The sequence below is a fragment of the Peromyscus eremicus genome, chromosome 7 (genome assembly GCF_949786415.1).
Source record: "Peromyscus eremicus chromosome 7, PerEre_H2_v1, whole genome shotgun sequence".
NCBI classification, from domain to species: domain Eukaryota; kingdom Metazoa; phylum Chordata; class Mammalia; order Rodentia; family Cricetidae; genus Peromyscus; species Peromyscus eremicus.
The window spans coordinates 34,200,994-34,216,632 of record NC_081422.1 but is presented as its reverse complement, the minus strand read 5'-3'; the positions used below and the strand labels follow the sequence as shown (position 1 = coordinate 34,216,632).

Here is a 15,639-nt window from a genome sequence, read left to right as displayed (position 1 = left end):
AGTTCATGTGAATAGCATTTTATTTGGGAAATAATTCTGTGTCTTTGGTAGAGTCTCAGTTTATTTCTACAGGTTGATAAGGACTAGCTTCAGTCAGGACCTGGCTCTTCATTGAGATCAGCAGTGATCCAAAGATCTGCTCCCTTCATTATTGACAGTAATTATTGAGATTTATGCACACCGCACAACACAGGCTTTTACCAAGGCTAAACTTGTAATAATATACATTAGAGTACTATGAAGCAACATGGATAGTTTATTAGGTTACTTCCCCTCAATAATACTCATTGTAGCAGATATAAGAAGTTGTATTTTGTCTAACATATTGAAGGTTAAGATCTAACTGGAAACATAAAAGAAAGTGAGATTTTAGAAAATGTGATGAAATTTGTTGTTCAGGCTTATGGAGTATGTATTTCCATCAATAAAGCAACATAATAGGCATCGTTCTGTGTCCTATAGAAAGAAACCCTGAGGGGAGAGAATTATGTGTTAGAACATAGGGATTTCTTGCACTGTGTAATACCTTTGACTCAGTGCACTTCCTGTCTGTGTACTAGTGGGTTGGAATGTGAATTGAATGTGTTTCTCTCGGATGTAAATGAAGAATGACTAAAAGCAAAACTACAAAATATTGGGGGGAACACAGGAAGAGCTACAGGGGGAGACAAGGACTGGAAATGATGAATGTACAATGCTAAAGTATAAAATCCTCTAATAAAAATTTAAAATATTTTAGGAAGGAAAGCATGAGTTTATGTTTGAAATCACAATTTTATGCACATATTAGACTAGGTAGTCTAATTACAGATTGAGTTGGCTGGTGTTAATATGGGATCCTTTCTGGGAACAAAGGTTTTGTTGATAAGACAGTACAATGTGAATTATGCCAGTTTATTTGATGTTAGGCCAGACTGGAAGACAGTAAACAGAATTGGTGACAAGTGTTGATTACTTTAAGACAGTTGAATATATAAAGATGAACTCTTCCCTTATATAACTTAACACATGAGGACACTGAGGCCCAATGTGTCATAACACTTGACTGACTGTCAAGGGCAGATTCATCACTTATCCCTTTTTACTCACTGTTTTTGTTTTGTTTGCAGCCACTGCCTTGGATAGGAATCCCTTGGTCAGGGAGCTGTTCTCAGTTACTCATGGGCAATGTTGCTTTACTTCTCCAGGGCTGTCTGTGCCATGAGCATGAGGAACTACACCTCTGTGACAGAGTTCATCCTGCTGGGAATCTCCAACAGTGAAGGACTAGAGAACATGCTCTTTGTCCTATTCCTGGTCTTCTATGCCTTTGCCTTGATGGGGAACCTGCTTATCTTCCTCACCATCCTGGCTTCCCCCAACCTCCACACCCCCATGTATTTCTTCCTGGGGAACCTGGCAGTGTTTGACATACTCTTCCCTTCTGTGAATTCTCCTAAGATGATGGACTGCCTAGTGGGGCAGAGCCGCACCATCTCATACCAGGGCTGTGTCTCCCAGGTCTTTTTTTACCATACACTGGGTGGCACTGAATGCTTCCTGTATACAGTGATGGCCTATGATCGCTTTGTGGCTATTTGTCACCCTATGAGATACACAGTCATCATGAACCACAGGCTGTGTACCCGCCTCACAGTGGGCACTTGGCTGGGGGGCTTTGTACATGGGAGCATCCTCACATTTCTTATCTTTAAGTTACCCTACTGTGGCCCCAATGAGGTGGACAGTTTCTTCTGTGACATCCCTGTGGTGTTGTCCCTGGCATGTGCAGACACCTCTCTAGCACAGACTGTGAGTTTTACCAATGTTGGCGTTGTTGCACTCACGTGTTTTCTTCTCATTCTCGCTTCTTACACTCGTATTGTCATTTCCATCTTGAAGATCCGCTCTTCGGAAGGCAGGCGCAGAGCCTTCTCCACCTGTAGTGCCCACCTGACATCCATCATCTTGGTCTATGGTCCTGTGATTCTTGTTTATCTCAGACCTGCTTCTAGTCCCTGGCTGGATTCTGTTGTCCAGGTGTTTAACAATGTTGTCACCCCTTCCTTGAATCCTTTGATTTACACCTTGAGGAACAAGGATGTGAAATTAGCCCTGAAGAAGGTGATGGCCCAAGTGGCCCAGCCCTTAGGGTATAAGGAGTAGGAGAAATTCCTTTCTGAGTTGGTGGTTTGTTTTTTTTTTTTTTTGTGGCTGCTTCCAGCCCACTGCCTCTATATCTCTTCCTCTAGAAGAGTCTTAACAGTAACGCCTTTGAATTGGTGTGGATGTACTGAGTTTCAGATTTATATCTCCAGCCATACTCTTTAGATTATGCCTGTACTTTCTCCATTTTCAGTTTGCTAAAGCGATATATCTTTTCTGCTCCAGGTACTCTGTGCCTGTTTGAACCATTTCAATTGGTTATAATGAAATGGCCTGTTTCTACTTCATGTATTTAATGGAACCTACACACTGTGCTATTTCTTCCTTTCTAGCTCCATTCCCCTATTTCCTTTGCATCCAGAGAAATTGTGTTTCGTTCATGGTTCTTTATCTCTCAAGAGAGAAAGTGGCCATTGAGCAATGTTTCAAAGTGTCAGAATAGAGACTGTAAATTCATAAAATATTTTTGAGCCAGAATTTTCTATGCATTTTAGGAATTCTTTGTTCTGTAAAAGCACTATATATGTCACTAACTAAAATTAAAGCAGTAACAACATTAATTCTTTATTTTGGGGTTGTTTCATCATTTAGAATTTCACATTACATTAATTTCAAAACCATAGCTCTTATTATAGAGTCATCTACTCAAAAACTTAGAATAACAATTGAAATTGGAATTCCTCTTAATTTGTACATGACAATGTTTGAAATATTTTACATTCATTGACTAAAAGAATCACAGTGTCATAATAGATAGATTCTATGTACAGTCATTTTACAATGGGAGAAACTATGAACAAAGAACTGTTCACTGCTGGTGCTTTTGGATCTGTAACTAAACCCTCCGCCATTTCTTATGATAGCCTGTCTCATTAGGAGAACTGCAAGATCATCAGTTTAATATAATGACCCGTTGGGTGGAGGTTTTACGTTAACCCTTCTCTACATATCATTCATTGTCTGCATTACTTTTGTGTAGTATCTAGTATAACCCTCACTGTATCTCCATATTTACCAGAGAGCTGAGTACAGGGCAATTGGCATAGTAATGACATCATGGAAATCAGAGCAGGGCTGGACTCCAGGTAATATCTAGAGAGACAAGCAATCTTGAGACAATGATTTCAGGCCATCGCCACTCTGATGTAAATTCTGTTGTAAATTGTCCAATTAACTTAAAATCTCCACCCAATTGGTATGAGGAGCTGATTCGTAAGGATGGAATGGGTAGTTCTGTCCATTATATAAATCAAGCAAATATAAGTCACCTGGTTTACTACCCCCTTGTGTATGTCACTACATTGTCGGCCATAGCTGGCTTAATTTCCATCATTTGAAAGTTCTTGGGTTCCCTGCTCTCTCTATGGTATTGTATTTGATGCTTATCATATTCCAACAATTTACTACAGTTTAGAAAAGAGTTATTATTTTAGATGGTCAAAGGTGGTCAGGAAGACTGGAGGTGGCTTAGATGGGGTTCTTAGCCCAGAATCTAATAGGATGGTGCTATTTCGTTGTCAACTGGGCAGCAGTCCTCTGATGGGGCTTGTATTTGCAGAGTGGCTCAGTGCAGGCCTCTTGTGAGGAGGCCTCACAGTACATTGGCATTTCCAGTTACCCAGCCACATCTATTAACACTTAGACCCTGAAAGCTGCTTTCCACACAGAGCACGCCCAAGGAAGGTTTAAACATTTATTTATTTTTATTTTATTTATTACCTTGTCTTCAGGGTCATATACAGTCACTCCTGTTGTCATGAAGAGTAGAAACATAAGATACAGTTCATACTTAGGTGAAGAGAAACTAGGTCCTGTATTGTGAAGGGACATTAAAAAATGTAGCCAAGTTTCCAGTCACCACAGATCTACTTTAAGTAAACACTTCCATATTGGAAATATTTCTGTTTAGGGATATTTGTTATGTTAACACATATTTTATATGAATTTCTTGATTTAAAAGTTACACTTTTCTTTACCAGGCATGGTATCATATGCTTGTAATCCCAGCACATAGGCAGTATAGGCATGAAAACGAGGCATTGAAGGGCATCCCTATCTACATAGTTTGAAGCCAGCCTGGGCTACACCAGGCTTTATTTTTTAAAAAGTAAATAAATAAATACAGCATCCTTACTTTGTGAAAAATCACATCTTTTAGATTTTATCAGTCTTTTTCATTTGCAGAGAACATTTGCTACCTACCATTGCAAAGTATTTTTTTTTACTATTTATGAATCACTTTTGTCATTAAAATATAAAAATTTTGATGCTTTTCAAGTTGTTACTCAGAATATTACACACTTTGCAGTTTTTATATTCAACAATTTATGAGTAGACTAAGATGAAATTTAATTCAAGGGATAGACATTAGAGGATCCAGATGTTTATTGGAAGTTTACTGTTTATAAGGCATAGCGCTTGAGAGAGAGGACATAGTATAAGATAGATTTGATTCCAGCATGTAGCCTGTAGGAAGAAAGTCAAGACAGACACAGAATTAAAAAATGTGGGATAAATGCTGTACAACCTAGAGTTCAATATCACCTGCAAAGCTGAGGAAGGAAGAACGGATCTTAGAAAATGAGCAACAGAGGAAGTTCATGTGTGGGAGCTTCATAACCTCACTTTCAGCCTCTATAATGCCAATCTGGTGCACTTGAACTCTCTAACTGTTTCAAGTTGGCAGTGGGAAATGAGTTAAATCACACTTTTGAAATGAATGAAATGACACATTAAAAACATCATATAACACTAAGAGTATTTGAAAAAGCAATAGGGAAGCATATTATATTTACCTAAAATTACACACACACACACACACACACACACACACACACACACACACATTTAGATTGATTGCTCCCTGGAGAGCTGTACAAATTTATGTACCATTTCTTTCAAGTTATTGGTCAGGGGAGTCCAAGCATCTCCCCAAACATTGTATGCCATTGCCTTTGGTCACCTCCCAGAGGTTGAAGGTAAGATCCTCTTGCTGAAGAGACCACACATTTTTGACATAGATCTCAGAAGAAACAAGATTGATCTGACTCCATAAATATCTTCCCTGAAGACTAGCTTTGACAGTATCAGAAAGTGTTATGCAAGCTTCCAAGGAAGAAAAGCAGTAAATATCTTGCCAAGCTGTGACACCTACAAACCATGTTAATGACTAACTAGCATGGCAAGTTATCCTTAAAGGTGCAATATTGTAGCATTTACATCCTGATAGTAACCAAGAGCAGTCTACTTGGACTCAAGGTCTGCTTGATAGGTATCATGCCTGGTATGGTAAATTTAATACAAAAGAACTGAACACTGATGTAAATGGTTGCAAAAACATTTCAAAATACTTATCATATCACAGTGCCTTGTTATTGCTTGTTCTTTTAGTATGTCCAAGTGGCTTCTTGGGTACTATTGCAGTATATTGCAATGACTTCATGTTGAGTGTCCTTGCTGTCTGTAAAAAGAGAACTCTCTACTGAGGCAAATTTACTATAATGATATAGTAGTTAAAAAACACTTAAATACATACAAACAAATTTCAATTGTGAAACAAAAGGAACATTAAATGAGCATACTCAATTATACAAAGAATAAGACATAATTACTCTTTTATAGTTTATTGTTTTTAGTTGATATGTAAATGATTGCACATGTCTATAGGGTCAAGATACTATGAATATAGATGCTGTATTGTTTTTCTGTTGCTGTGATTAAACACCATGACAAATGCAATTTAGGGAAGAAACAGTTTGTCTTCTGGTTCCAGAGGGATAAGTGTGTCATGGTGGGGAGCAGCAGGAGCAGAGGCTGAGCTTTCTTATTTCCAATCACAAGTTCAAAGCAGAAAGAACAAGCTAGAAATGGAACAGGCCTTGAAACTCTCAACCTTGCCTTTAGTGGCACACTCCAACTCCTAACCTTCCACAGACAGCAACACCAACTGCCGAGCAAGTGTTCAAACTCATGAGCCTTTGGAGGACAGCCTCGTTCGAAACACCACAGCCGCACTGTGGTCAAACCAGGTCCATTAGCACATTCACCTCTTCCAGTATGTGTCCTTTCTTTGTCATAAGAACATTGAAATTTTACTTACTAGCTTCTTTGAGTTTTTCTCGTTTTATTTTTATTTTTGTACCCTGTTCAGTTGTTGAAATCTTTGTTTGAGATTTTAGAATGATTTTATTATAAGACTGGAAATGGTTCAAACAGGACAGCAATCAGCTTTAATAATTTTGTTTAGATTTTCAATTCAGAATGTTGAATTCTTATTTCAAATGGATAGCTCAGTACAAGAGAGCTCCCCCTAGTGACCAGTGTAAGTAATGTGTCTGCGTGTTATTCTGGTTTATTCCTCTGATGAAAAAGCTCTCAGCATGGGAGAAATACCTAACCCTCTGAGAACAGGCAAAACTCCCCATATATATATATATATATATGGAATATATATGGAATATTTCCTCTGATCCTCAAATTCTATACAGAGGAAAAGTCATATTATTGCCTTCCCTGTACCTTAGATGAGGAGACAGGAAAGAATGGAAATGTCATTAGCCCATTCAGTACAGTGTAAGAAGCCCTGGTTTGGCAATCAGCAAACCCCCAGGGTTTCAAGGGTGGCACTCCTTACAAGACTGTATCTCCATGAACAAGCTGATTCACCTATATGGCTTTGATTCCTCACACTGAACATGAAGAGGCTGAACTTGCTGTCTTAAAGAATTCTTTCAGTATAATCATTACAAATACTTTTTAAAAAGATTTATTTTTTAAAAAATATTTATTTACTTATACATTTATTTAATTTCTTTATTTATTTTACATCCCAACCTTGGTTTCCCCTCCATCTCTTCCCATTCCCTTCCTCCACCTCACCTCTGCCCCCACCCCCACCCCCCTGCAAATCCACTCCTCTGTTTCTATTCTGAAAGAGGCAGGTCTCCCATGGATATCAACAAAACATGGCATATCAAGTTATGGTAAGACTAAGCACCTCCCCATGTATTAAGGCTGGGCAAGGCAATCCAGTAGGAGGAATAGGTTCCCAAGAGCCAGCCAAAGCATCAGGGACAGCCCCTGCTCACATTGCTGGAAGTTCCACAAGTAGACCAAGGCATAAACTGTCACATATATGTAGAGGGCCTAGGCTGGTCCCATGAAGACTTCCTGGTTGCTGGTTCAGACTCTGTGAGAGCCTATGAGCCAGATTAGTTGTTTTTATGGGTTTTCTTGTGATGTCCTTGATCCCTCTGCCTTCTACAACCCTTTCTCCCTCTCCTCAGCAGGATTCTCTGAGCTTGAAATAAAGTTCGGCTGTGGGTCTCTATGTCTGTTTCCATCAGTTACCGGATGAAGGATCTCTGATGACAACTGGGGTAGTCATCAATATGGTCACAAGAGATGGCTAGTTCAGGCTACATATCCACTATTGCTAGGAGTCTTAGCTGGGGTCATCCTTGTAGGTTTGTGAGAGTTTCCTTTGCATCAGGTTTCTAACTGACCCCAAAATGGCCTCCCCTTTCCAGTAATCTCTTTCAGTATTCTCCCCTCCACCCATCACCCAACCCAATCCCTCAAGTTCCCATCCCCACCTGCCCCCAGTTCACCCAGAAAATCTCTTCTATTTCTCTTTCCCAGGGAGATCCACGAGTCCCCTCCTCCACCTTGTGCCTTCCTTGTTACCTAGCTTCTTTGGGTCTGTGGATTGTAGCACGGTTATCCTTTACTTTACAGCTAACATCCACTTATGAATGAGTATTAGGAAATAGTCTTAAATGCATTGGCACAGGAGATAACTTCCTGAATAGAACACCAGCAGCACAGACACTAAGATCGACAATTAATAAGTGAGACCTCACATGAAACTGAAAAACTTCTGTAAGGCAAAAGACACCATCCATAGGACAAAATGGCAGCCCATAGTATGGGAAAAGATCTTCACCAACCCCACATCTGACAGAGGGCTGATCTCCAAAATATATAAAGGATTAAAAAAAAAGTAGACATGAAAACCCAAACAATCCAGTTAAAAAATGGGGTACAGACCTAAACAGAGAATTCTTGACAGAAGAATCTCAAATGGCCAAGGATCACTTAAAGAAATGTTCAACATCCTTAGCCATCAGGGAAATGCAAATCAAAATGACTCCGAGATTCCGTTTTACACCTTTCAGAATGGCCAAGATAAAAAAATGTAAGTGACAGCTCATGTTGGAGAGGATGTGGAGCAAGGGGACACTCCTCTATTGTTGGTGGGAGTGCAAACTTGTACAGCCACTTTGGAAATCAATATGGCAATTTCTCATAAAATTAGAAATCAATCTACCTCAAGATCCAGCTATACTACTCTTGGGCATATACCTAAAGAATGCTCAGTCATACCAAAAGGACACTTGCTCAACTATGTTAATAGCAGCTTTATTCATAGGAGCTAGAACCTGGAAACTACCTAGATGCCCCTCAATCAAAGAATGGATAAAGAAAATGTGGTATATATGCACAATGGAGCACTACTTAGATGTTTAAAACAATGACATCAGTAAATTTGAAGGTACCTGGATAGAACTAGAAAAAATCATCCTGAGTGAGGGAATCCAGATCTAAAAAAAGACATTTAAAATTTAATTTTTAAAAATGGTGCTGTTGAGATGGCCCTATGGTTAGGAACACTAATTGCTCTTTCAGAGGACCTGGGTTGGATTCCCAGCATGCCTATGACAATCATTTATAATTTCAGTTCCAGGGAATCTGATGGCCTTTTCTGGCCTCTGTGACCACATCATGGATGTGATGCTCAGGCAAACCTGTAGGCAAAACACCGATACACATAAAAAATTAAAAACAATAAAAATTATTATTATTATTATTATTATTGTTGTTGTTGTTGTTGGTGGTGGTGTGTGTGTGTGTGTGTGTGTGTGTGTGTGTGTGTTATGTGTGGTTGGGACTCCTAGAGACCATGAGATGTCAGATCCCAGAGAACTGGACTTAGAGGCAGTTAGGAACCCACATAGGAATCTTCTAGAAGGACAGGAATCATCTTAACTGTCGAGTCATCTTTCCAGTTTCCATGAATAATTTTTATAAGGATCTGTTCATGACTTTGAAAAGGAAAATGTATATAAAGCTCCTAATTTCTGGTTTTGTCGGGGGAAATGCTTTCCATTCTTCGTTGTCAAATCTTGCTTTTCAGTTTGGTCTCATCAAAGTGAAGCTGTGTCCGGGAGAGGGTGCTATTGAGCCACAAGAAACTGGCTACATCTTCCAGAGGCATCTCACCCCTTGCCTGTGGTTAAAAACCGGGGACAGAATTGAGAGGATCAAAAACAGTTGGGATGGACATTGATGATGCTGATAATGATGATGATGATGATGGTGGTGGTGGTGGTGGTGATGATGACGACGACGACGACGATGACTAAGATGGCGATGATGATGATAGCTGTGTGGGAGTGGTCAACAAATGATCATGGTTGCTGCTGGCAACAGTGCGCTGACATCTTTCTAGGGAACAGTCTTCAATTACTGACTCACTTGCTGCACTGCATGCTTTTGAGCCCTGCCACAGACACTTCTCTGGTAGCAGAGATCAGACGCAAGACACAGCGTGCGGCGATTGCTTCTGGCTTCAGAACCCAGATTATGTTTGAAGACTGAAAAAGGACGGCTTTATGCTTCAGCGCGCACTCCTTATTCCTCTTAGGCTGGAAGGAAGGGAGCTGAACTTTCTTTTCCTCCCTCCCTCCCTCCCTCTCTCCCTCCCTCCCTCCCTCCCTCCCTCCCTCCCTCCCTCCCTCCCTCCCTCCGTCCCTCCTCCCCCCCCCCCCCGTGTCCCTCCCTCTGTCCCTCCCTCCCTCCCTCCCTCCTTCTTCCCTTCCACCTTCCCTCCTCCCTCCCTACTTCTCTTCCTCCCCTCCTCTCTATTTCGTCTATCATGAAAAAGAACTTGTTTTCTTTATCAAGAAGCCCCAGGGATTATTTAAGTTTAGTAAATTTTGTGATGTAAGTTTTATATTCAACAAAAAAGTGTTTCCTTGTTTCCAAATACTAGGGTTTTTTGTTGACATCAGTGCCGACGATGGCATTTCGGTCTAACATGAGTACATGAATCTCATCTATAAAACCCTCTTACCTCCTGTGCTCAGAAAGACTCTACTCTGCACTGAGAGTCATACCCCGTAGTTTCCTTACTTTCCTCACTCTTCCATCTCTGAATTGCATTTATTAGTTTTCTGTTTACTGAATTGGGAACCCATCATAATACTCTCTGAAAGGCTAACTTAATCATTAGTTGCAATTTAATTCCAACTTAATATTTTTCAAGCTCTGTTATTACCAATCTTTAAATTTTATATACATTTGTTGCTGCTACTCATTCATTTTGGTTCTTTTAGGTCATGCAGGTGTGGAATTATGCATATATAAAATGATGCGGGTCTTTTCAAAGGTGTACTCCCCTCACAACTGTTCTTTTCGGTCCTGCTGCATTTATCGCTACCCATCTGTTTGCTATTCAGAGGTTAGTAAGATCCCTCATGTGAATGCAGAAACAATTGGAATCTTTCCTCAATGAGAAGAGATCAACAGCGATATTTGCTGGATTTTGTCTTTGTTAAGAATAAGAAAAAAACCATGCATCTTACAGGGATATGATTCACTAAAATCCAGTGACACTTGTGTAATGAACAAGGCAGGACTTCAAATATCATTAAGGATTCTGTATTGGAAGTTGCCGTTTTGTTTGTATTGTTTGGAAAAGTCACAGGTGAGCCCATCCCATGTTCTGGTGACTCTATTAACCCTAACAAACAGTAGAGAGGGGTGAGCTTTTATGTACTCTTGCTGAACCTTCACAGGAACTGTTACACCAGTGAACTGCTCTTAAAACATTATTTTTGCCGTTCAAAATCCTTTGGGTTTTTATATGAATTTTAGAACGAGTTTGCTATTTTCTACAATAAATTTGCCAGAGTTTTGATTAGTGTTTTATTCATTCCACAATCAATCAATCAGATCACATCCAATCATTAGTGAACTTACATCATACCACTATAAAGTGTCACTCATGAATATTGTATGCACATTTTATTTCTTTCAAGATGTATAACGTCAGTGTTCAGGTCCAGCCCTGTTTTATCATTATTTTCTATGTTGGTGTTATTTATACTGTTACTCTTTGATAATATACACAATTATAATTAATTTTTCTGTATCAACAATGTAAATACTGCAACTTAGTGAGCCTACTTACTCACTGAAACATTTTCAGCCATATACTAGGCATTCTATATGATCATGTTGTCTACAAAACCAATTTATTTTTCTTTAAAGTTCATTTTGTTCATACCTAATTGTCATTTTCAGAAATTGTTCAACGTTGGGTAGAAAAGGTGAGAACATTAAATTGCTCCCTAATTCTAGAGAGGAAATAACCAGGTTGTTATCAGTAAATATGACATAGCTAGTAGGAATTTTTGGTCTTATTTTGTTCTTTGATACTTTGGACATGATTCCATTTATCCTTAGTTAGCCAAAATATTTCACCAGAGATTAAATTTGCAATTTGTCAAATTAGTTTTGGGCATTGTGGTAGTTTGAAAGAAAATGGCTCCCAAAGGGAGTGGCACTATTAGGAACAATAGCTTTGTCCGAGTAGGTGTGGCTTTGCTGGAGAAAATGTGTCACTGTAGGGGTGGACTTGGAGGTTTCCTTTGCTTAAGCTTCACTCAGTGTGACACTGAGACTACTTCTTGTTGCCTGCAAGCCAAGATGTGGGACACTGGGCTACTTCTCCAGCACCATGTCTGCCTGCATGCCACCATGTTGCACCATGAGATAATGGACTAAACCCCTGAAAATGTTAGTCACCCCAAATAATGTTTTCCTTTATAAGAGTTGCCAGGGTCATGGTCTCTTCATAGCAATTGAACCCTAGCTAAGACAGGCATGTATCAAGATGATCATATACTTTCCTTATTAAATTTTCTATGCTACAGTAATCACGCTACTTGAATTTTAAATGTTAAAGACAATTTACACCCTAAGAATCAGTTTCACTTGATCACTTTGGAAGATAGTTTTCATGTGTCTGGAGGATGTAACCAGTTTCTTATGGCTCAATAGATTCTACTTCATACATTTTTTGTTGACAGTTTTTGTATCTTTATTTACAAAGAATGTAAATCATGGGATATATATCTATGAAGTTTTGTATAATATTTCAAAATATGCATGTGTATATTTTAGCCCATTAGTCCTCTAATGTAATTAGAGAAAACAAGGTAGATAAATCCAATCCCTGCTGTTGTACCATGAGCTAGAACAAAAATATCAGTTATTTTTATTTATTTAGTCATTTGCTTTGTGTTGTGCAACATTGAACATGTAGATAACAGTGCTTAGCTATAAATACGCAATATGAATTTACTATAAATCAAATACTCATGTGCCATCACTCATATTGAGAAATAAATCTCTGCCAGCCAGATCTGGATTCTCTTAACTATCATTGTAAATGCATTATTCTCCATCCACTATCATAATTTCAGTTCATTTATTCTATTTGTCTGTTTGCTTTATACTACTCCTGTCTTTGTTTCTACAAAGAAAACATTAAACAGTAACTTATACATTTATTTAACTCTAGATAACTAACAATGAATATTAAAAATACTTTGTTTTCAACTTATCATGAACACTCTTAACAACCTTAGAAAAGTTCATATACAATATTTGTTAAATTTGCTCTCATAGGCACTGGTGCTAACAAAGTAATTTGACCATTGTCATCCAAATTGTAGTTTTCATTAATTTTATAGAATTCCTACTTAGGCAAAATACAGTCTTAAAAGTAGACAACTCATAGAAACCAAAAGGCTTTAATATGTATTAAATCTGTAAAATTAAAATGTATTAAATATGTATCTATTTTTTGTTTTTCTACTAGTTTACTTTAGCAAATATGATAAACATATTCAAAAAGCAAAACAAAAGTAACAACTATCCAGAAGATGAGGATAGTTGAGTGAAGTCCATATGTGCACTGTGTAGATTAAGTGCAACTGCTAAAAATAAGCTATAGCATTGGAATGATTTTGAAAGGACTTTGACAAAAGTGAGTTAAAACTGGGTAAAACAAAAGACAAAAACTGCATACATATGCAGTGTAATTAATAATACTTAAGAATACATCAGAACTATGGTGAGATGATTGGGAAAATGACTCTAAAGTCTCAAAGTTGATAAGGAAGAGAAAATGCAGTTTTTCTTTGAGTTTTACCTATTCACTAAGTAAGTTACAAATTGTCATATTACTTCTACAGTGAGTATAGTAATGAGGGAGGGACTAGGAAAGAGTGGAGGGTGAAAGGAAAGAAATTAAAGCCTCTAATTATTCCCTTTGCTTATTCATGAATCTTAAGTCTGGAGATTGGGTCACTGGGGATATAATTCCCAAAGAAACCAGTTCTATGAATATTTTCTGGTTTTAAAAACATTATAAATTCATTATTTTAAGGTCAAATTAATAGTAGTACTGAGTGTCAAATCTACATCATAGATTCAAGAGGAGAAGGTGAAACATCTGTCTCTACACCAGGACACTTTCTGCACAATAGAGTCTTCTGTTAGAAAATTTTTACTAGAAACTTTAAAAACATCTGTCTGTCCACATTAGATGGGTTTTCTAGCTGCTGGTATGTGTGTAAAGCTCTGACTGCTTCTGATCACTCTTGGGCATGCCTTTCTCTCTTCCATTCTTCTGTGTTGATCAGATTATTTTCCAAAACAAAGAGGGGGAGGATCATAGAATCATAGAACTAAAGGGAAAGCTTTTTTTCTTTATTTTTTTAAAATGAGAAGTCTGTTGCTGAGGTTGGTCACCAACTTCTGAAGTCAAGAAATCTTTCTATGTCAACTCCCATAGTGCTAAAGCTTGTGCATATTACAGAGGTTTGAGTTCATTGATCCATTATTAAATTAACAATGAGAAAGCAATGAAATGGAGAAGTGTAGGTGGTGTGTGTGTGTGTGTGTGTGTGTGTGTGTGTGTGTGTGTGTGTGTGTATGTGTGTGTGAAGGCCTTAGGAAGGAAATGAGTAACATCAGGGAGCTAGGGACCTATTTTTCACTCAGCATAGATGCTAGAAATTACCGCTGTATCATAAACTGTCCATATTGCTATCTTTCCTCACCTTACCCATGAATGAGTACTTCCTGTAATGGGCATATGTTTATTGTGTCTCATGACATTTTATCGCCTAAACATAAGTGAATGTAGTGAAAGTGGAACTGGGATATTCACAAGAATTCATGTGAAATTTTACAATCTGCTTTTTGCCAAAACAAAGAGCAATTTTCACACTCCTCTCAGAAGAGTGATTCCCTCTCTGTCTCTCTGGCAGGTGGCCATACAGCTTCTAACTTGAAATCTGCTATGGTGGGAATTTGGAGTCTCCATGGTGAAGTGAGATACAGATTCAGATAGCTTTCCTGGTATCATACCCTTTCTTAGGGCATTCATCCATGAAGTATGAAACTGAGTTATGACTGCAGAAAGCCAGGCAGATGGATCCTGAACACACATGTAAAACAGCTGTGAACTCTATACCTTGCCTGGGGCAGGTGAGGGCCAGATAGCTGTGCAGTAGGAATCTGGTTAATGAGGAAGTCTATGAGTAAGAGAGTGTCTGAGCACTTCTAACCTACTAAACATTCCTTCACAAAACACATTTTTTAAGTAGAGGAAAATAATGTTTCCCAGATCAATGTATCTTGTTTTGCCTTCAATTGTAGGCTCCATGAATGTGTATGGTTAAACAAATATATAAGCAAATAGAATAATATTAAAACGTCCTACAACTTCTTTACAAACTGTTTTGCATTAGGTTTTCATCTCATCTGCAAGGATTTTGTTGTTATTTATGATTATTCTTACCTCAGGGTTATTTGCTAGAGGGTAACTTGTTAAACTGACTTCATTATTATTTGCTACTGAAGAACCAACAAAAATAACAGCATGGTAGTTTTATCTCAGTTAGTCCTCACAATTATAAGAGGCAGAAAATATCCATTTTCCTTAGAGTAGGTGAGCCATGATGTTGCTCAGGACCCAGAGGTACACATTGGTAGAGGAAGGTAATGGTCAGGAACCACTTTTCTATTTCTCTGTGTATTTAGGCATGGGGCTTCCATTTATCTTTATAATTTGGGCAGGCTGATAGAAGATGAATGTGTGAAGTTGCATTGATTGCTAAGGTCTGGAGTCAATGTCTAAATAGCTAGAACACACTTTCTACTTCCTATCTATAGCTTTGCTGGGATTTTAATCCAATCACACAGTTTGAATAAGAATTAGTTCAAATAGGAGCTTTGTAATTCTTTATTCTGATTTCAGCCACTGCCTTTTGATGGGAATCCCTTGGTCAGGGAGCTGTTCTCAGTTACTCATGGACAATGTTGCTTTACTTCTCCAGGGCTGCTTACAACGTGGAC

General features: G+C 38.4%; 1 protein-coding gene across 1 annotated transcript; it reads left to right on the top strand.

Moving 5' to 3' along the window:
* The first annotated feature begins 1,176 nt into the window (after positions 1-1,176).
* On the top strand, positions 1,177-2,145 carry LOC131914242 (olfactory receptor 10D3-like). Its single transcript, XM_059266833.1, has one exon. The coding sequence runs from the start codon at positions 1,201-1,203 to the stop codon at positions 2,143-2,145; it is 945 nt and encodes a 314-aa protein (XP_059122816.1). The 5' UTR covers positions 1,177-1,200.
* The last annotated feature ends 13,494 nt before the right edge of the window (positions 2,146-15,639 follow it).

Bases quoted from the DNA above. Each gene is read 5' to 3' on its own strand.
- LOC131914242 (XM_059266833.1), top strand. From the start codon at position 1,201: ATGAGCATGAGGAACTACACCTCTGTGACAGAGTTCATCCTGCTGGGA.